Source organism: Primulina tabacum, chromosome 7 (assembly GCF_025594145.1).
Source record: "Primulina tabacum isolate GXHZ01 chromosome 7, ASM2559414v2, whole genome shotgun sequence".
NCBI lineage: Eukaryota > Viridiplantae > Streptophyta > Magnoliopsida > Lamiales > Gesneriaceae > Primulina > Primulina tabacum.
The window spans coordinates 41,967,921-41,989,471 of NC_134556.1; the positions used below are offsets into that span (position 1 = coordinate 41,967,921).

At 33.1% G+C, this 21,551-nt stretch overlaps 5 protein-coding genes across 7 annotated transcripts; 3 read left to right on the forward strand and 2 right to left on the reverse strand.

Annotated features, from left to right (window-relative positions):
- The first annotated feature begins 394 nt into the window (after window positions 1-394).
- Window positions 395-1,216, forward strand: LOC142551052 (protein GLUTAMINE DUMPER 4-like). Its single transcript, XM_075660095.1, has one exon. The coding sequence runs from the start codon at window positions 522-524 to the stop codon at window positions 1,044-1,046; it is 525 nt and encodes a 174-aa protein (XP_075516210.1). The 5' UTR covers window positions 395-521; the 3' UTR covers window positions 1,047-1,216.
- Window positions 1,217-6,571: 5,355 nt separating this feature from the next.
- On the forward strand, window positions 6,572-8,187 carry LOC142552299 (zinc finger protein CONSTANS-LIKE 3-like). The gene is made up of 2 exons (XM_075662032.1): window positions 6,572-7,376; window positions 7,896-8,187. The coding sequence occupies exons 1-2, from the start codon at window positions 6,669-6,671 to the stop codon at window positions 8,175-8,177; spliced, it is 990 nt and encodes a 329-aa protein (XP_075518147.1). The 5' UTR covers window positions 6,572-6,668; the 3' UTR covers window positions 8,178-8,187.
- Window positions 8,188-8,393: 206 nt separating this feature from the next.
- LOC142552301 (peptidyl-prolyl cis-trans isomerase FKBP13, chloroplastic-like) lies at window positions 8,394-8,978 on the reverse strand. Its single transcript, XM_075662033.1, has 2 exons — window positions 8,640-8,978; window positions 8,394-8,505 (listed from the first exon to the last, which is right to left on the reverse strand). The coding sequence occupies exons 1-2, from the start codon at window positions 8,976-8,978 to the stop codon at window positions 8,404-8,406; spliced, it is 441 nt and encodes a 146-aa protein (XP_075518148.1). The 3' UTR covers window positions 8,394-8,403.
- A 505-nt stretch (window positions 8,979-9,483) lies between these two features.
- On the forward strand, window positions 9,484-11,530 carry LOC142552302 (ubiquitin-NEDD8-like protein RUB2). The gene is made up of 3 exons (XM_075662034.1): window positions 9,484-9,646; window positions 10,624-10,883; window positions 11,123-11,530. The coding sequence occupies exons 1-3, from the start codon at window positions 9,554-9,556 to the stop codon at window positions 11,232-11,234; spliced, it is 465 nt and encodes a 154-aa protein (XP_075518149.1). The 5' UTR covers window positions 9,484-9,553; the 3' UTR covers window positions 11,235-11,530.
- Window positions 11,531-12,040: 510 nt separating this feature from the next.
- On the reverse strand, window positions 12,041-16,844 carry LOC142552303 (putative protein phosphatase 2C 59). 3 transcript variants are annotated; one of them, XM_075662038.1, is made up of 9 exons: window positions 16,554-16,823; window positions 15,813-16,143; window positions 14,927-15,054; window positions 14,040-14,138; window positions 13,788-13,946; window positions 13,235-13,321; window positions 13,040-13,131; window positions 12,651-12,725; window positions 12,041-12,538 (listed from the first exon to the last, which is right to left on the reverse strand). In XM_075662038.1, exons 2-9 carry the CDS (start codon window positions 15,893-15,895, stop codon window positions 12,380-12,382), a joined length of 882 nt encoding a protein of 293 aa, XP_075518153.1. In that variant the 5' UTR covers window positions 15,896-16,143; window positions 16,554-16,823; the 3' UTR covers window positions 12,041-12,379. The 3 variants fall into 3 exon arrangements, with proteins under 3 accessions (XP_075518153.1, XP_075518152.1, XP_075518150.1); XM_075662037.1 differs by having other exon boundaries at window positions 13,788-14,138; window positions 16,731-16,844; XM_075662035.1 differs by having other exon boundaries at window positions 13,788-14,138; window positions 16,554-16,827.
- Between the last annotated feature and the right edge of the window lie 4,707 nt (window positions 16,845-21,551).

Genomic DNA, 21,551 nt, shown 5'->3' on the forward strand with positions numbered 1-21,551 from the left:
TATGTAAATGACCGGATACCTCTTTAATTGAATTTACGATCGTATTAAATTAGGTATTGCATATAATTAATTACATATGAAACCTCAAATATTATATTCAGGTGCTGACATAATATTAGAATATTAATTATCGATTAAATAATAAATGAGAATATGTTTGAGATATATGGTTTCTATATCTGTTAAACTGTTTGACTCAGTTCATTTAGTGAAAAAATAATTTTCTTCACATGAGATTTTCTCGAAAATTTTGGTGGAAAAAATATAAATGGAATATTACATTCATGTCTTCTGTATTTACTATATTAGCCAACATGCAAGAGAGAGAGATGAATATATAAGAATAAAAATAAATGGCATGGACACCCCATGATCCCACCCCCACCCCCACCCCCACCCGGGGAATTTGTCCATAAATATACGTCCACTCCACTCTTCCATTTCTCAAAACCAGACATCTCTTCCCCACCATTTCCATTTGATCTCCTCTCCAATTTCAGAATCAAATCAAAATCGAAAAAATGAGAACAGGCGGCGCGTTATTCCACACCTCCCACCTCTCAGAAAACACCGCGGCAGAAGCCACCAACACCGCTAAGGCGACCTTCTCTCCGCCCGCCACCATCCAACGCTCTCCCTGGCACTCTCCTGTACCATACCTCTTCGGCGGCCTGGCCGCCATGCTTGGACTCATTGCCTTTGCTCTCTTGATCCTCGCCTGCTCTTACTGGAGACTCTCGGGCCAAGTGAATGACGGCGAAGGCGACGGCGCCGCCACCGAGAAAGGGGAGAGCAGCTCTGAGGATAAAGCCTTGCATGTGTTCGAGGAGAAGTATTTGGTGATCATGGCCGGTGAAGTGAAGCCGACGTTCTTGGCTACGCCCATGTCCAGCAGGGATTCTTTTTTTAACGATGATCAAAAACTTAACGGCAAAGAAACTGAGAAGACGAAGAATCGGATGAACGAAAATCAATTAACACAAACGGCAGAAGAAAATACAGAAGAAACCCAAGGATCTCAACCGAGCCAAGAACAAATCCATTGATACTTTTACCTTTGGATTTTCGTTCAATTTTTAGATCTGAGAAAAATATATAAAAATTTTGTTCTGAGAAAAGCAGTACTAGTCGTGAAATGCGGGAGAGATGATCGTTTCGGGGGAAGTAGTTTATTGTTCACAGCTTTAAGTGCTCAAATCGCTCTTAATTTGTTTCATTACTGTTAACAGCTAATACTAACTAGCTCATGCTTATCTAACATGATAATAAATAGTGGCAATTAGTTTTTTTTTTTTTTTTTTTTTTGAAAAGAGTGGCAATTAGTTATACCAACATAATTAACAGCACTATTTCATACTCTTAATGCATGAGTTCAGATTTAAATAAATAAAAAATTTAACGCAAAGTCTCACGAGTTGTAATTTATGAGACGGATATCTTATTTGGATCATCCATAAAAAATATTAATTTTTATGCTAAGAGTATTACTTTTTTATCGTGAATATCGGTAGGATTGACCCATTTCGCAGATAAAAATTTGTGAGACTGTCTCACAAAAGACATACTCAAAATTTAAATATCAATTTGTTTTCCTACAATTTATGAATTCTGCATCTTGTTAATTTAAGATATAAATTTATGAGAAAAATATATATATTTAATCCTAACAATTTATAGTTAATTAAGTCGAATTAGATACCTCACAATGAAGATTTTCTAAACTCTACGGATGTCTAAGTTGGTGGAGTATGTAATCGTTTGAACGATATTAAGAGTTTTATTTCTCCAACTAACATTTTCTCATGCAAGATTATCGCACGAACTTTGTCCAATGTGATTTACCTGAGTAGCGTGGTTTGCGGCGGAGAATATTGTGTTAGCCCGAAAGTTTACTCAAAATACACTAAAGAGTAGTGCTTGGGAGTTCCATAGTCATTAAAAAAATTAAAATTTTCTGATATCGATTTCTTCTTTTAACATATATATAAGATTGGCATGGGATTAATAATCGTTCCCAAAAAGTGAAAAGCATAAAGACATAAACATTGAGCTTAGCAATAACATGGAATTTTTTTATCTTTGTAATTTCAAAAGAATGATGAATCGAACTAAAGTTATCATCAACCACTAGGCTTTTTCTCTGTTAAAGAGAATAAAGTAATTAAAGACGATGAGAAAAAAAGTTGTTCTTGGAAAATATAACCAATCTAAGAGAAATAAAAATGCTTGCGCCACAAAAATCACACACACACACTCACACTCATACACGAATATGGATCCTTAGCTTTAAACCGAACCAAAAAAAAAAAAAAAAGAGATTCAACCACGATTTTAATCATGAGGCAATGGAAGTACACTAACTTAATATGAAATAAAAATTATATATTTCAGAAAATGAAGTATAATTAGTTTTCTCCCGGCCCTAGAGTGATGAAATTGAATGTGTTTGATATATAGACCCTTTAGATTTTATTGTACGAACATGTATTTCGAGGTAAACCCAAGGGAATCCATGATTTTTTCAAGATTATACTTCGATCTACTATGTCACATGAAACTTGTGCTATACCATATATATCTACTCTCTTTTTCCATGCTTCAATTTGAAATTTCACATTTTCATAATCTCTATATACTTCATGACATATATATGTGTGTGCGTGTGTGCCCTACTAAAATCAGGGGCCTGAGAAATTCAGAATCCAACAACAACTATAATCTTAAAAGTAGTAATGGAGAAAGCTACGTGTGAGGCAGATCAGGGGCGCAGCTAGAAAATTTTTTGACACTAGGCTAAATGATTCGATACACAATAGTGACATGAACTGGATATAAGCTATTGAAGATGTGTCTTGTGGTTTTTCATCGAATAAAACTCGTCGATTGTTGATTTCTAAAATGAATATTTCAATCAAATCAAATTCTATCAGCACATGTCTAGGATAAGAAGACCGCTACCAATGAAAGTTGCAGAAGCTATCACCAAATATTTTAAATGAGCATCAAACTAACTTTGATAATTAATAACACTCAATCACCTAAATAGGAGGAATGAACACATATTGTGAATTTAATAACATTAAGCAACAATATAACCATTTCACTTTACTAAAACCCTTGTAAAACAATTTATTATCGTCTGAAAAACTCAGATTAACTCAAAATAATATGTCTCAATCACTTAACAACTAATTGATGAATCGATTATTAACTTCTGCGTATGAACAAATTTAACATGATTTTACTTCAAATGAAAACAAAAAATCCAGAAACAACTAAAAATATATATCATATGAAAGTTAATCTCAAGCTCTATACATAACAAAAATTTAATTTTCTATGACTTCATCGCTACAGAGCTAAAAAATAACTACAAACTCAACCAAGCCATATTTTGAATTTTTCTGCATAATAAATGGAATAAACCAATTAAGTAGCAAAAAACAATCATTTCACCTTGTGCTAACTCAATCGAAGCCTCCCGCCGTACAATCATTTTCAGCTTCAAGTATTTGCTTCCGAAATTGCAGTTTATATAGTAATTTGATTCTTCTTATGATTAAATAGGTTGAAGATAATTTTAGTGGGCTAAGTTATTAAATATTATTATTTTATAGATCCGACAAAATTTTAATATAAGTTAAAATTACTTATATACTATAATTATTAATTTTTTATTTTTTTTTATCCCGGGCTGGCTTTGGGGTGGCTCCGTCCCTGAGGCAGATATGAGTGGCGTGTTGGGGTTTATCCCGTACACTCGGCGACCCTGAACCGTAAAATCCTTAAATAGTTAGTTCTTGCATGTTTTTGGCATATATATATAAGGTTAATTAGATAGATGTTAAAACTATATTTTTTGAGGTGAGACATGACAAGGTGTTGGTGAAATTGGGGGAAAATTAAATTTCATATTTATCATTTTTAAAAAAGTTAATTGAATTGTCACGAGTGGATTCGTATTGGTTATGTTCCAAATCCATTCATAAGGCCTATAGCCCAATTAAAATTTAGGTATGGGTCCTAGTACCAACTACAATTTTGGAATGGCCCAATATTAATTCCAACCCGAGCCCAAGTTTGTTAGTTAAAGAATCCTTGTGAACTTGTACTTTAGCCATCAAAACGGAATAGTGGGGCAGGCAGTCCCACCATTTGGATGGGTATTTGAAAATTATCAACACAATCTATCTATTTGATTGTACCGGAGAGTCTAACTCATTTTGACGGCTCTAGTTATCCCCACACATTCATGTCTACCCTTTCTTCTAGGCTTTTTCTTAAAGCCGTTAGAGTATCCACAATGAAAGGGTGTTATAACACCTACCAACTCATCAAAAAACATGGGGTCCACTGCCACATACTCATTATAACAACATATCTCTTTTACCCACATTCCTTTTAACATTCAAACTCATTATTTATGGGTCCCACTGCCACATACTCATTATAACAACATATCTCTTTTACCCACATTCTTTTTAACATTCAAATTCATTAATTAAATATTTAAAATAAAAAATAAAAAATAAAATATATACAACGGTTTACAAATGAAAATCAAAAAATAAATTTTTTTTTGTAAGAAAACCGGAAAGTCAAAATTTAAAAACAAAATTTGAATGAAAATTTAAAAAAAATTAATTTTTTTTTTAAAAAAACCGGAAATTCAAAATTTGAAAACAAAATTAAAATAATTCAAAACACGTGGGGCCCGCGTGTCAGCAAATCAGCGACGGATTTTTATAGCGACGGTTTTTTAAAAAATAATCTGACAGAACGCCCCTCTCCCATTTAACACTCCATTGTAGATGCCCTTACAGACACACAACCACCACACAAATTCTTAAACTTGTTTGTGATACAAGTGTTTCAAACCGTGTTATATTATGATTCAACAAGCTCTGTTTACATAAATTTTAAAAATTAAATGTACCAAACATTATATATAAAGAAAATAACATTTGATTCATCTCGTTTTTCTTTTTAAAAAGTATCTCAAACACAATAACGATATTGATTAAAATAATTTATTTTTTATTAAATTTTTTAAAATATGAATAAAATGTTTTATATGTGATTTATTAAAATTTGTTTATATATAATGTTTGATGTGTTTATTTTTTAAAATTCATGGAAACGGAATTTGTTTGATCAAATTATAGCACGATTTGGAGAAAAATAATTTCAGCTCTATTAATAATGTCCACTCTAGAGCTGGTTAAATTTTGTGGTCGCCGCAATAAATGTGTGTATACAATGTTTTTATTATAAGGTGAGCTTAAAAATCAAAGGTCATAATTTGAATAGAGAAGGTTTTCTTGGGAAAAAAACACCGCTAGTGTCAAAGGTCATAACATACGAGTTTTGAGATTTGTGTAAGTGTCAAAACAGGAGGGGTTATTTTTCTTTTTAAAAAGTATCTACTTACGTGACAAAACCATCTTAATTAATTGTCGGGCATAATTTCAAACATTCGTGGCAATTTGTGAAAACGAGGCGAAGCCAAACCGAATTGGGCCAATTATTGAGTTTCGAGCTGATCAGCATCAACAATAAAACATGTATTATACGCAAAATTTAATAATATTTTTTTTTAATAATAAAGGCCTGAATGCATTAATCAAATACCTAGCCTTGCATATATTATAATATTTTTATTTTGGCTTGCCAAAAATTAGTATTTGAATTAACATCTAAAACACGTATCCAAATAAAACACACTCATCTCTCGACATATATATTTATCTCAATCTCAGCAGATGACGTGCACACATTGCATATGTAAATTAACTTTCATAAACAATTAAAAACGAGAGGTTAATATGTCGATTATTCATCTTGGTTTGCGTGGGGCCAAATTCAGTTACTAGAGCAGTCTCAAGTTTTATTAAGTATTATAGGACATAATTACAAGAGATTTAAGTATGTATATGTATTAAACGAGCTATGTATTCAACTAAATTCCGTGGGTCCAAATCTAAAACAGAGAATTACAAATCTCTAATTTGAGTACGTAGGATCGAGGCCGACCCCTTGTCCTGAAAATCACGTGTAAACTTTGGCAATGAACTACTACCAATTTTGTTATCATGTAAGTTCTCAAATTATATGCATGGGACCCTCACTTCATTTGTTTTTTCTTCTTTTTAATACAGATTGCACAAAAAACCAAACACCCCTCTATTCCCACCTGTAGAAGGAGGAGGACAATTTTCAGTTTTTCTATGGCTAATATTATGCCACGTTGTATGTTCCTATTGGCCATTCTATATATTATAACAAATTAATATTGATAATAACGAAATTTTTTTGTATGACCAACTCAAAGTTTGGGATGATAGAATCATAAAAAGATTGAATATATATCTAACCTTTTTGACAAGAACTCGTTGTGCTTTATCATTCAAACTATAAAAATTATCGTACTTGAAACGTAAGAATAAACAACCCTAACTCGTATTAGTTGAGTACCCTTGAGAGCTAGCTAATTATAATGAAGTCAGATATTTGAAAGTTTAAATTAAATAAATCAACACATAAAAATAAATGTTAATGACTTTTTGATGGTATTGGTCCCTAGTGTGATAAAAATCAAGGAAAAAATAGACGATGATATCATTTTCCTTCGTACGATTCTGAGACGAATAGTACTACAAGAAGCAAAAATGGTGGGCGAAACTTGGAGCTCGACTTCGAAGATATGCGACGCATGCAAAACTGCCCATGAGGCGGTGTTCTGCCGGCCGGACTCCGTTTTCCTCTGCACAACATGCGACGCAAACATCCATGCCGCCAACAAGCTGGTTTCGCGTCACGCTCGTGTCTGCGAGCAAGCCCCAGCTTCCGTCACCTGCAAAGCGGACGCTGCTGCGCTCTGCACCGCATGCGACAGCGATGTTCACTCCGTCAACCCCCTCGCCCACCGCCACGAGCGCCTTCCAGTCATTCCCTTCTTCAACGCCGCTTCATCCATGAGATCGTCTCCCTCCACCGCCATAATCGGGGATCATGAATTCTCCGAGGAGGGGGTGGAGGCTGCTTCATGGCTCCTCGACGACTCGAACATTAACGTGGACGATGAATCAGAGTCGCCCGAATATAAATATGCGAAGTACTTGTTTAACGATCTGGATCCCTCGTGTTTGGATCTCGATTTGATATCGTATGAGCAGAAGCCCAAGAATAGAGTGATGAACGAGAAAGAGCAGTACCATTGTTCTGATGGAGTGGTGCCGGTTCATCAGCGCAAGAACGAATTCGAATTTGGTCAGATACCGGGTCCGGTAGTTGACGGGTTTCCTACCCGTGAAGTGAACTATCCAGGATCCAAACCTTTCATGTACAACTTCAGCTCACAACCCATCTGCCAAAGTGTAAGTTCTTCATCCTTCATTTTTATTATATCTCATGTTATTTTCCTGATTTCCAAAATGCCTTCTTTCGCTAGGTTTTTTGTATGTCTTCTTTATAATTAAATTAAATTTTTTTGAACAATTAAAAGTTATTTATAGTTAAAAAAATAATTCACAAAATCTATAATTTCGTTTATCAATTAAATATATCGCACACAGTTTAATTGGCACCTGTGGACGTACGCCGTATAAGGTAATTGAAATTAAGAATGGATTTTCAAATGCTTTGATATACTTTTCAGCTGTATATATAGAGTTATATATAGCATATTCTGAACTTAAATTTTCAATCATTTTTACCTTTACTATTGCGTTCGAATTAATGATCACTCTCCGAACCCGAATTCACACTCACTTTTTTTTCTTTTTTTTTTTTTACAAATTGTAAACCCTCCCCTTAATTAGTTCTTGCGTTCGAATCATGACTTTGGTGCTAATAAAACTAAAACACTTGGCACTGATTGAAACTAAATGAAACAGGTATCATCTTCATCCTTGGATGTTGGATTAGTACCCGACCACAATCCAGCTAACACACTTGGGACCAAAGAAATCATCGCTGCCAATCCGGTGTCGGGGCTCGAGAGGGAAGCGACGGTGTCACGGTACAGGGAGAAAAGAAAGAACAGGAGGTTCGAAAAAACCATCCGATATTCCTCGAGAAAGGCCTATGCGGAGACGAGGCCGAGAATCAAAGGCAGGTTTGCCAAACGTTCAGAGCTCCAAGTTGATTCCTCCTACCGTGTCGTCCCAACTTTCTAATTATTAACTCATTTCATGTTTGATATATATAAATAAATATTGATTTGTTTAAAAAATGTACTCTTGATCAATATGCATCATCGATCAAACAACACAACTCTGATAATGAACATCTCATGCGATACTGATCCGTGCTCGTTCAATTTGTCACTGCTATAATATTATTATGGAACTACATACAAGAACTAGAGCTCATAAAAAATATTGATTTGAAGATCATCATTTGTTACATTACCTCACCAACGCCGACCCGAAAAGTCAGAGGCTTCCCCCTGTCGTAGCTGCTGTCAAATACCTTGCCATTATCCAGTTTCCCCACATAATGTGCCTGCCAACAACATGTGGAAGTTCTTAATGTGAGAGGTTGGGTTTTCACTATACCTTTTTTTTATCATAGGAATCCAATATCTCCATCGAATAGCATCAATATATAGGAATTAAATTGAAGCATTGAATTATTACCTTGATAAGCTGTCCTTCGACAGGCTCGGGTCCAGTCCCGATCACTTTGTCGCAATACTCGAGGCCTGAAGAACCTGCGGCGAACTCGCACGACGGAGAGGTAACTTCATGGGCCTCCGCGGAATCCTGCTGAGGATTAAGAAACTGAAGAAAGCTGAAGCAAAAGCCAAGCCCAACTGATGCTTCTCTTCTGCTTACAGAAGCTGAAGCTGTTGTGCTTCGTTGTATCTGTAAATTAACAGCTGAGGATTTGCAAGTGTATAGTTTCTTTCTACAGAATCCCGTGGCAGTATTATTTCCGGGATTGTATGCCCCAATGGAAAATGGAAGTGTGTTCATCTCCAGTTTCTAGCCAAACACAAGGAGGATAAGCTTGGATCAACATCTCATAAAGTAGGGGAAATGATGAAAAGATTCATCTATTTTTCAGAATTAGTCTAGCCGATTTTATATATGACTGGTAATCAATTGAGTTATTTTTCCCAGTTACTTGATGATTAGTCTATGAAAATATCATCAAAATACTTCATTTTACCTCTTGTCAGATTTTCAGCCGGTATAATAAAAAATTAAAATCTAATATGTTTATTAAAATTTCCATATTAAAAATATACATTTTTTATATTTTACTGGGGTTTCTTATTGTAATCATAGTTGTATTATAGTATTTGACTTTTTAATTAATAAGGTTATTTTTTTTATAAAAAAAAAAGTGTTCGGTAAATGTTATCACATAGATCGAATCTAAGTATATAATACAATACGATTAACGCAAAATGAATAAATTCCATCTAAATTTTTAAATCTGAGTGTATAATAACGGCCCGTCCCATATAAATTGCCCATATGCTGAATTCCTTCTTAACGGAATAAAGTGCCGAGTGAAGAATTTGAGAGGAATCGAGGGCGAAAATATGCAGATCTTCGTGAAAACCCTAACCGGAAAAACAATCACGCTGGAGGTCGAGAGCAGTGATACCATCGATAATGTTAAGACCAAAATTCAGGTCCCATTTTGATGATTGATCCCTCTTTGTCGTCCCTGTTTGATTTTTTCATCTATTTGTTTTTGGTAACTTCTTACTTGATCTTCAGATATTTCAAATTGGATTATTTGGTACTGTAATGCTGATGATATCGTTCTGTTTCTCGAGTGTACGATATTGAAGAAACTAGGGTTTTGAAATTGCTTTTTATTTCCCGTGATTTAAGTTTGGATTTCTGGTGGTGGAGCTGAACGAGGTCGGGGGGTGGGGGGCACTGCATATAAGGGTGAAACTGGAAAGATTCAAAAGATATTGCTGAATATGCAAAAATATTGCATATGAATACAGAACATACTCCATGTTGAGAAGGGTCACTGACCCGCTAGAACTGAGCCTTCTTCCAGTTACGAGCAGCTGAAGCTAGCAAACAAATGCTGTAATAGCTACGTTGCAACTCAGAATAGAGACATATATTGTTTATGATTTCTGTAGTTTGTTTCTTCTTTGTGTTCCCCGCCTATATGTTTGTGTTGAAGCTTTATGCTCACCAATTAAAGTACTGGAAGCTGGCCTGTAATATTTGCAGTAATTTGTGATTAGATGTTCTTATGTTGAGGTAATAGTTTCTACAACTTGGCCAACATGAAAGGCCTCACAATGAAATAAAATGAGGACACGGAAGATTTTTCTCTCTCGCTAGATCGGAGGCTTATGCTCCTCGAGTTTCCTAACCTTTCTCCTTCGTGAAGTTGGAGCCCACATTGATTTAACTTTAACCCCTACATATACTTGTATTTTCTGTAGCAGAAAGGGATTGAATATTTGCATGAGATCTGTCTATTTTCATTTTTCACTTTATTTTACTTATCTTTTGAGTGGGGGACAAGCTGGATGTAATGTTGTTATGTTAAAAAATTGATTTGTTTTTGCATTGTGATTTCCATATGATCTCATCTTGTTCGGAAACTGAATAAATACGTCTCTTACTGCTCTTCCAGGACAAGGAAGGTATACCTCCTGACCAGCAGAGGCTCATATTTGCGGGTAAACAGTTAGAAGATGGCAGAACATTGGCAGATTACAATATCCAGAAAGAATCAACACTTCACCTTGTCTTGAGACTAAGGGGAGGAACTATGATAAAGGTTAAGACCCTCACCGGAAAAGAGATTGAAATCGATATTGAGCCAACTGATACTATCGACAGGATTAAGGAACGAGTCGAGGAGAAAGAAGGAATCCCTCCAGTGCAACAAAGGTGTGGTGCATTTTCTTTTTCTACTGACTGAATTTTTATTTTATCACTGTAATTTTGTTAGATTTGCAATAGTAGGTGGTCCAAACTTGCACGATTTTAATATTTGAAGATTTTATTTTTATTCAAGCTCATGGTATGGTCGAACCATGTCTTAAAGTCATGAAAGACTAACTGATTGACTTCAGAATTTATTCAGTGTATCGGGGATGTGTGGTGAAATGACAGTTTTTTGTATGTAGGCTCATATATGCTGGTAAGCAACTGGCAGATGATAAAACTGCCAAAGACTACAACATTGAGGGAGGCTCTGTTCTTCACCTGGTTCTTGCTCTGAGGGGTGGGAGTCTTTAAACTGCACATGGGATTCAATAGATTTGCAACGAACTACTTAAATTTGATGTGCTCACTGGAAACTGGTTATTCTGGCTTAAAATAGACCGGTTTATTGAAATATTCATGAAATTGTGATTCTCTTCCCTTGTGTATTTGTAATCCTCAATTATGAAAGGTTTTTTTCCCTGTGAATGCTCTCATTGGCGGTTGAATCATATTGAATTGCTTGAATCATATTGAATTGCGGACTTGATTCACTGAGAAGTAACTCATCACTTCTTATGAGTCCAGAAAATTGTTTCTATTTGCTGTTATATCAGTTTGTGTTGCGATTACAAAGTGATGTTTCATAAACATTTGTGGACAGAATGATTAATGAGTTAGGAATTGGGAAGGCTCTCCGATTTAAATCCTACTTCAAAATTTGTGTCATGTTGCAAATTATGTGATGGTGTAAACGACGGAGAAAGTTTCCCCGGTTAAACCTTTTTTTAAAAAAAACTAAACCCTGAGGGTTATTTCTTTTGTAAAAAATAAAATAAAATTAGACCAAAGTTATTCCCAAAAATGACTAAATAACTCGTTGTAGTTGGATCAGTATCCATTGTATGATATGCATTCGCATTCTTTAATGCTAATAGACTTCCGTAAGCCCCCCAAAGCGAGCCAGTATGGACATCTGTTCTCTTAAATTAAAGATATTTATCCATTTTACAAATGATTATGTAATGTCCTCTAGGTTTAAATTCATTTTCTAATTAATTAATAGACTGACATTTGGGGTTTGTGCTTTATTGTTCTTTTTTTTTTTAAGCAATAAGCTATTATATCAACTTGAGAGATGAATATGTTCTGCAATCAGAAAAGTATGGCACACGAATCTTCCGAGTAGACATCAAACAAATTACACAAGGAAATAACATTACAAATCACATGAAAGACGGCCTTTGCGTTGGGTATCTGAAGTTACACATTCTTTAGTTCTGAAGTACAGGTTTTAAGTAGAGCATATCTTGGCAAGAGATATTTCTATGTCGTTTCTATACTTCATTGGAGTACAACTCCTTCTATCCGTGTTCGTTTTGTATTCATTACTTCTCCGATCTCGGCTAAATAGAGGAATGGAAAAGGTATTGAACCGCCATATAAAAGCATTTTACGCCTCAAATTGAGTTGCTATTCGAGGGTTTATCTTGGTCAGTCAAAAAACGGACGACGACAATGGTGATATTATCAGCACTTCCTCTCTGATATGCTTCCTGCATTAGCCTCTTTGCTGCTTCTTCGGGCTCTTGGATCGGTTTAGTCATCGAAACGGCTTCCTGTAGATAAAGGTTTAGTTACAAAATATAGATGATAGTTCATCCTCGTATATAATAGAGGGCATCAAGATCTAGATCACACAACCACAAAACTGAACCCAAAATGTAGCACCTCGTTTGTAACAACGTCCCAAAGTCCATCACTGGCAAGGATGAGGAACTCCAAGGTGTCATCAACCTTTTGCTCCTGTGGAAAACAAGGTATGAAAACATTGGATAGCATTTTAGCAAAATCCCATGTACGCGAGAACATTAAGACCTACTATTGAAGCCTTTCTTAAACATTTTTCCTTGCATGGAACGAGCCATAAACTTTAAAATATCAGGAAATGGCAAATTGGGGATCACATACACAACACGATCAGATGTTTCAAACAAACAAAAAATCCAATTTCACAATAACATAACAATTCGTCCACATCTTCCATCAAAATAATATGATAGTTTGCATGATATTGATTTATTCACATATATCATTATGAGAGCATCTTTAGACCACACCTGAATTTCTGGATCCGCGACAACATACTGCTTCAACAGCCTATCACCAAATGCACGAGATACTGCAAGCACACCTCCAACTCTCCAAGTCCCTATGGAAAATATCAAATCACAAGAAAGCCGGAAACCATTCATACCACAAGAATGATACCATATAATGATCAAGGCTGAAAAGGCTATGGTGACTACTTCTACCTGCCCACATCACAAAACCTCCGGCATCTTCAATTCTCTGTCTCTCATCTGTTTGGTCTGGTTTGTGATCTCGGGATGCCGCAATGGCTGAAAGATACAACCAAACCGTTTAATCCCGTGGAATAACAAATTCCAGGGTGAATACTGTTTCACAAAGAGCAATAAGCCAGAGTTTTCTCAAAAAGTTCCAAATGCTAACCGATAATATTGCCTGTCTAACTGTATCATACAATATATTCCCTGAATTTATTGGGTTCTAATTTCAGCATGTAGTGATGTAAAGTGTCGGTTGTCATAACAAAGTTATTATACAATAACAGTTTAACTCAAATATTTAGTCCATATAGCAGCCTAACTGTTAAATTTACATTCTTGTACGGTGAAAGCAGTCATGCAAGACTGCAGGCCATCACTGATACCCAAAAAATGTGCTCGGTTTTTAATTGGCAATGACTTTCATTTTCCATCTAAAAAGATAAAACCGATTCGATTTAGATTTCAGGGAGTAAATTGTATATAAAGATGCTTAGAAAAACGAAGCATGTCAACTTACCATTACCAGCCCGGCAAATGACAGCTCTGGAATCACCAACATTTGCCACCAATAAACGGTCACCAACAAGGATAGCCGTGGAAGCAGTTGACCCTGCATCCCTGTTCTGATTATTTTCAGATTTCAAGAACTCCGAGTCTGTATGACTGTATGCATCAGCTGGAAAGGAACCAAGACAGCAAAACAAAGTGAAAAGAAAGAGAATCTTATAAAATATTATGCAATGATTGTGATGAAACATGAAAAACATACCTATAGCCGATCTGGTGTCTGAAATAAATTTTGGGTGTCTGATCAAATTATTGAAAAGATTTTTTTTAACATATTCCGCAGCCCGAGCTCCTCCATGACCTAAAATCCAAAGACAGATACACAAGTGAAGAATGGCTCTAAAAACTTAGAATTTGGTAAACTATCACAAGTCACACAGCAATAAATTCTAGATCTAGGAAAAGTAACACGAAATAAATTAGGTGAAACTATAGGGATGTTGATCAAAGAAAGATCAAGAAAAGAGTAAGAGTGGACAAATATTAGGCCATATTACTTGTTAATATGAATGTGCTGGTTGACGATTTATTGACTTTTGAATGAGACAAGTCGTTCACAATAATTTGCATATCCATCAATAAAGGTAGATGTGAATGATTTCGTTAGTTCTTGGCCTGCCACATTTGTAATTTATGTCCCCTCTATCGATTATGTTTATAAATTTATCAAGAATAAGAAAATCAAGTTAATGAAAAATTTAGCACATGGAAAATTTACTTTTTCCATATATTAATTATGGGGCTAGAACGTAGATCTTCTAACTCTTTGAAAGGGGAAGCAGTGAATACAATCAAACTCCATTGCAAGAAAACAATAGAATTTAAGAACCATTGCAAGTCCAGAAGAAAAAACTATAACTGCAATTCAATGGATTTTGGAAGGGCAAATGTGCATTTAAAAAAGGCACAAAATTCAAAATTTGCATCTCGCCTGCCGCTAGATCCATCCCTGATCATAACATATTATCGTAAGCTTCTAAACGTAGGTTATTGGTTTCTTTCATTAAAATTTTGAAGGTAGACTTGGGTAAATTCCAATTGTCCCTCCAACGCCTGGAGAGAAATTGAGCGAGGAAGGGATAGACCTACCATCAAAGACACCAAACAGACCGACTATCTCTCCATCTACACCATCAATTCTTGTCTCATAGAAATCCTCCATCGAGGACCTTTTACCTGGAGCACTTGCATATCCGTAACTGAACTTCCCATTCTGACTGCAACAAGGTGATTAGATAAGGGGCATTAAGGGCCGTTAGACACATATCACACAACATTTTTTTTCACTTTGAGATTAACATCCATGATTATCTCGACGGGGTATGACGGAACAGAAACTTCAGTCCAGTACAGTTTCAATAAATTTAAACCTATTTGCTGCTATTCATACCATGCTTGAAAGCCCAAAAATGAATAGAATAGCTTGACGTCAAAAAGGTGGTTGCTTATTCAAGTTAGCCCGTTTCCAAAGCCACAGATAATGTCAATCATACTAACAACTTCATTTTTCCAGTGAAACAAATAAGGGACTTCTTTGTTATATGCACAGCATGTGACAAAATTTTTTTTTTACTTTCAATGAAAACTTCAAACAAACAAATTTTACCCCAAATTAATGCACGGTGAACCCGACAAAATGCGACAAAGGTTTTACAACTAACTAATCAGAGTAACCATATGTGACTCAGACCTTAAAAAACAAATCACTAACCACCAATAGCTGCTTAGAAGAAATCAAGATTAATGCAAAAAATAATGACTGAAGGCCATGGAAATCACATTTAAGAATGCAAGTGGTCAATAAAAAACAGAAGGATTCAACTCAGAATGAATTAGCTCGTATTTTCTTGTTAAACATTAAAAGAATCTTGATTTGGTCAGCAAATTAGAAACCTGAAACAGCATCAATATTCAAATCAAATAAACATTATAATCAATCATATAAAATTGACATGAAGCATGGATAGACGATCACCTGAGGCCTCCGCCGCTGACGGGGGCGTCATCAACTTTGTTCTGGCTGGTAGATTGTGATAAAACAGAATTGAGATAACCCATATAACCAATCTCAACCTTATATTCTTTATACTAAGAGTCCTTTTATTGCTTCAAATTTTTGACCTTTCCAAATCAAATGCACAAAGATCCAAGTTTTTTTCCTTCTGGCGAGAATGTGCGACAAATCTAGATACCCAAAATAGGAAAATGCTTATAGAATTGGTGTGAATAAAAGCAAAAACAACTAGATCACACCATTACAGCATCTGAAGTATTTTCAATCCCAAGAACGGATTTTACGGTTCAACCTGCCAACAAAAAACAAAACAAAAGAGCAAAAAGCCCATCAAAATTAATATTTAATAACAGATCTAATAATATGCAAGGGCATGAACATTATGAGCCACAAAAAGAGAAGCGAAAAAATCCAATGTCCTCAATTTCTTGAACCCGTTATCAGATTACAAAATCGAAATACATCAATTCCCGTCATAAAAAAATTAATTTTTTCCTTTTATCTCGGCTTAAAAAATGAAATCTTTTATGCCAGCAGAAACAAAATGAAATCTTTTATCACGATATGAACGAGTAACTTCTTCAACGGTGACGGTTAGTCTAACTCTCATCAAATAACATAAAAATAAACGAAAAAAAAACATAAAAGAAGTAATCCATGTGCGGAAATTGAATCGCATATCTTCAGCATCCAGAGATAGACCTGAAGGATGGATTAGAGGAGAGAGCCGTGAGAGACAGAGAGAGAAGAAGGACAAGATGAAGAAAAGACTGGCTTATCTTGTCATAGCAGAATAAATTATTGTAACAGTTTCAATCAAGAAATGGATCAATGATTAGTCGAGATTATGATAATCAAACGACAAGAATAATATCGTACAAATCCTTCATATTTCCTTATTTTTCTGGGTTTTCCCATATAATTTCCAAGAAAAAAGAGAGGGGGAAGTTCTTTCTTTTAATGCGAGGATTTGTATTCACTTGTTATGGGTGGTTTTGTCACGCTGTTTCGGGGTCCTACACATAGCCGGAAATTGAGGGAATGGCAAGACTTGGTAAACACAAATTTGACGTGTAACTTTCATTCCAACAAATTTTTTTTTCTTTTTGATTAATTAATTCCAATAATTTTGTTTAAAGAGAATTTTACATTTATCCATATCAATTTATACAATTATCACGAATTCAATATTATGATCACTTAAAAATTAAAATGACCTTTTCCGATTTATGTCCCTAGATCAAATCCACTATTTCTTATATAACTTTTAGCTTTAGAACAGTTGAATATAAAATCTCACCTTAGCTTTATTAACCAACATTAATTGGGAATATAAAATCTCACCTTAGCTTTATTAACCAACATTCATTGGGGAAAAAAGTGGTAAAGATTAATCAAGAAGTATATCATGCGTTAGAGAAGATGTCTAGAGGCGCTTAGGCACCACCCTATGCCCTGAATTTTCCAATACTGTGAGTGAGACACGGTTTTATAAGAGTTACGAGTTTTTATTGACACAATGAAAAATAACAAAAATATCATCTTTGAGATGAAGAAACGAAATAAGAAGTATTTGAATTCATTTTGAACTACTTTTTATTATTTCTTCTTAAAATAAATTTTGCTTCATTTTCCGGTTATATCTTATAATTCTATCACAAGTTGTAAGTCGTTGTTTCATGAGAGACTATTGTCATATCTCGTGAACACCATATGCAGGACAAATTCGTCTTCAGACCAAAGAGTTCTCTTTTGTCTCTACTTTCTAGGTTTTATTATCTTTAAATTGCATATCCAGTGAAGATGTTATCATATAATTACTATAATGATCATGAGTCATTAGGCTGAACCAACATGAGTTTCAGCTCATACCCATGCACCACTACTGGTCATAGGTTGTTATGATGATCCAGTATGAGTCGTAGCTCATGCTCATGTACCATCACTCATAGAATATCTCACCCATGCAAAGTTGTTTTTTATGCATGGGTTATTGGTTCAAGTGTTGTGGAAGATGAAAGAAATCACTTTCTAGAGGTGAAATATTCTATAATTGACTGTGCATGGACATGAATTAGAACTCATAATGGACCATCTTAACGACGTGTAACCAACATTTACACCAACATTGTAACTATCGGAATAAGGAGGTATGGGAAAAAGGAAAAGGTATGTATAAAGAGATGTGATTAATGAAAGTGTGAGTTTTACGTCAAACAAAGCGGTATTTTGATTGAGAAGCTCTTTTAAGAAAAATTGATTTCTCTCATATATCTTGGAGTCGTATTAAACAATTTTTTTCGTACGTATTTCTTTATCTCACAGATTATTAATTATTAATTTTTTTTAAAAAAAGAGAGAATAATTCTTCCCAAATTTCCTCGAGGAGAAAAGCCAATTAAATGCAAGTAATTCTTGTAGCTAATAAATATTTTACTCATCGTTAATTGGTATATTTTAAAAAACTAGAAAAATGTACATGCGCACGTAAAAATCTAAACTGTTGAAAAGATATGTACGAAATTTTGATAATATTTAAATGAATTAAAACATGGTTAATAACATTTATTAACTGAAACAAACTAAGCCATAAAAAATAAAAAATCATGACCATAGACGGTATATGAATCAGATAAATTATCTTATCCACTTGACACACTTTTCAATATGCTTCTTGGTTGATTTTGACAACTCAACAACTCTTTGTCGTAGTTTGTTATAATATGCATATAACTATTTTGGTATGTTCAGCAAGTATCTGATCGTCTTTAACATCTATTATGTTATTTACAATCTTTATCGGGGATCTGACATGCTCGTAGTTTGCTTCTTTATCACGCCATTTTTTCTGTTTTCTACATTGTTTTTATCTGATAATCTTATTTTCCCGACTATTTTTTTATTGTTAAATGATTTTTCCGCTTTTGACAATCATCAACTATAACTCTTAAGAAAAAATGCTTTTTCTCGTGATAAGTTTTCACTTGTGACTAAAAATATGTATAACCTATATATTTTTCAACAACATAACCAATGAATGATATTGCACCTTCTTCAAATATTGTGATATTTGTGATATCATTTTTATATATTTAGTATCAATATTATCAACATATAGCTATAAGGTTAATAATTTTTTAACAACTATTTCTCAATCACTGTGAGAAAAATACTTGAAATCTCTTCAAATGACTATATCTTAGAATTGTGTCCTCATTTAATTTGACGCAATTGAAGAAAGTCATCTTGATCGTCATTTTTTGGAAGCTTTGAAATAATGATTGCGTGCATCATGTCATGAGGATGATATAGTTTCAATCTCATTTGTTGCGTTTAGAACGTAATATTATATTATTCATTGAAACTAAACAAATTTTCTTCTATCGAGTTTATATTTTGTTTTATAATATTTTATATCTTGTGGAACGATATATAAAATTAATTATTGTATTTTAAAAATCTTGAGAAGATATACGAATAATGTAATTAAGATATGCATATGAGATATCATTTAAATATATGTCAAAGTATTTGTCTCATTCAATATCTCATGATTCTCATCTAATAATATAACCGTTTAGATTTCATGAGCATTTTATGATAGTCAAAATTAATTTGATGAAATATTGTAGAATTTTATTTGAATTTCAATATTTGGCTAAGTGAATTTATTTGACGAGGGGTTTTCTATGCTACCATCATATATGTTATGAATTAGCTGGTTAGACACTTTGACTAAAAAAAGAGACAAAAACAATCTTGTTGTCACCTCGAAATATATCGAGATAATATTGGAGGAAGTCACACAATTTTTCTTAAACCATAGAAAAATATTAGGCATGTGTTAACTTGTGATATAATAAAAATTTAGAATCATGCATAATCATTGAATTAGAACAAAATCGCATGCCAAAAATCTACTGGATATTATATATTTTAATAATTTATTCATATTTGTCGTTCACCAGAGGACTCTTAGACCTACCAAATTTTGTAGTTCACCTATTATTTTCATAATAAATAATATTACAAAAATAATATAAGCAAATACATAAAAACTCAAACTAAAACGTCTTCTATCAATCTAAGTAAAACAAATTGATTAGAGAAGATAATAATGTCGTAAAAATTTTAAATATTGATTTATAGACAGAAGTTTGGAAATACATTTGCCCCAATAAATAAAAAATATTATCTCTTGATATTCTGAGACATAAGGTAAAAACGATGAAATATTTCAATTTTTTTAATATTTTCTAAGTCACTTCAAACCAGGTAATCTAAGCAAACAGAAAACATGCATTATGTGTTTAAAAATTAACAAAATATCTCAACAATAAAAAATTGAAAAATAACCATTTTTGTTGGATATTTGATTTTGTTTTCTCTTTTCTTTGTGCAAACAAACAAATCACATAAACAATCCAAACACAATTACATGATCAATACAAATGACATATAACAATCAAACATGTTAACGCTAGGGTAAAAAAACTCCTCTAATTGCAATTGCTCCAATAAATAAAAAATATTATCTCCTGATATTCTGATACATAAGGTAAAAACGAAGAAATATTTCAATTTTTTTAATATTTTCTAAGTCACTTCAAATCAAGTAATCTAAGCAAACAGAAAACATGCATTATGTGTTTAAAAATTAACAAAATATCTCAACAATAAAAAATTGAAAAATAACCATTTTTGTTGGATATTTGATTTTGTTCTCTCTTTTCTTTGTGCAAACAAACAAATCACATAAACAATCCAAATACAATTACATGATCAATACAAATGACATATAACAATCAAACATGTTAACGCTAGGGTAAAAAAACTTCTCTCATTGCAAGAATACAAAATGGTCAAATGGAGCATATTATTTAGTAATATTTATTTAGCATCATTTATAAAAAATTGACTAAATATTTATTAATAATTTATAAAAATTGACTAAATTATTTGACGGCAATGTATAAATTTAAGTTATTAAAATTAAATTTAAAAGTAAATTAAAATAATAATTAGTTTGATTGAGTTAAATACACTATTAATGATCTTATTAAACTAAGATAAAAAATGACTTAAATAACACCATTAACATGACAAATTGTAAAACAAAAAAAATAATATAATAGTAAGCTCACAAATGAAAGTCATATATTTAATAGATTAATAGATAATATATTATTTAGTAATATGTATTTAGTATCATATATTGAAAATTGATTAAATAACTTAAATGTTTGCAATGAAATCACTTACATACAAATATTTTCTATCAATCACGTATTTTTGTTGATACATAAGTAATCTAAATATATCTACATTCTAAATGGGAAAAAAAAATGTGTTATATGACCTTAATATTTATTAATAATTTAATTTTATTTAATCACACTCATATATTTATATAGATTATTATTAAAAGAATATATGAAAAAGAAAACATGTATTAATTTATGTAAATTTTAAATTTAAAAATAAAAATGTATTAATGATTATTATTAAAAGAATATATGAAAAAGAAAACATGTATTAATGATTATTATTAAATGAAGGTAAGGATTATTAAAAGAATATATGAAAAAAAAAACATGTATTAATGATTATTATTAAATGAAGGTAAGGATAATAGAGATATAGATATAGAATATTATTAAAAGAATATATGAAAAAGGTAAATTTTAAATTTAAAAATAA

Excerpts from the sequence above, each read along its gene's own strand:
- LOC142551052 (XM_075660095.1), top strand. The coding sequence starts at position 522 with ATGAGAACAGGCGGCGCGTTATTCCACACCTCCCACCTCTCAGAAAAC.
- LOC142552299 (XM_075662032.1), top strand. The coding sequence starts at position 6,669 with ATGGTGGGCGAAACTTGGAGCTCGACTTCGAAGATATGCGACGCATGC. Across the intron at positions 7,377-7,895 it reads CACAACCCATCTGCCAAAGT|GTATCATCTTCATCCTTGGA; the intron begins GTAAGTTCTTCA and ends TAAATGAAACAG.
- LOC142552301 (XM_075662033.1), bottom strand. The coding sequence starts at position 8,978 with ATGAACACACTTCCATTTTCCATTGGGGCATACAATCCCGGAAATAAT. Across the intron at positions 8,506-8,639 it reads TCGAAGGACAGCTTATCAAG|GCACATTATGTGGGGAAACT; the intron begins GTAATAATTCAA and ends TGTTGTTGGCAG.
- LOC142552302 (XM_075662034.1), top strand. The coding sequence starts at position 9,554 with ATGCAGATCTTCGTGAAAACCCTAACCGGAAAAACAATCACGCTGGAG. Across the intron at positions 9,647-10,623 it reads ATGTTAAGACCAAAATTCAG|GACAAGGAAGGTATACCTCC; the intron begins GTCCCATTTTGA and ends CTGCTCTTCCAG. Across the intron at positions 10,884-11,122 it reads ATCCCTCCAGTGCAACAAAG|GCTCATATATGCTGGTAAGC; the intron begins GTGTGGTGCATT and ends TTTTGTATGTAG.
- LOC142552303 (XM_075662037.1), bottom strand. The coding sequence starts at position 15,895 with ATGGGTTATCTCAATTCTGTTTTATCACAATCTACCAGCCAGAACAAA. Across the intron at positions 15,055-15,812 it reads GTCAGCGGCGGAGGCCTCAG|TCAGAATGGGAAGTTCAGTT; the intron begins GTGATCGTCTAT and ends ACCTTGTTGCAG. Across the intron at positions 13,132-13,234 it reads AGGTTTTGTGATGTGGGCAG|GGACTTGGAGAGTTGGAGGT; the intron begins GTAGAAGTAGTC and ends TATTTTCCATAG.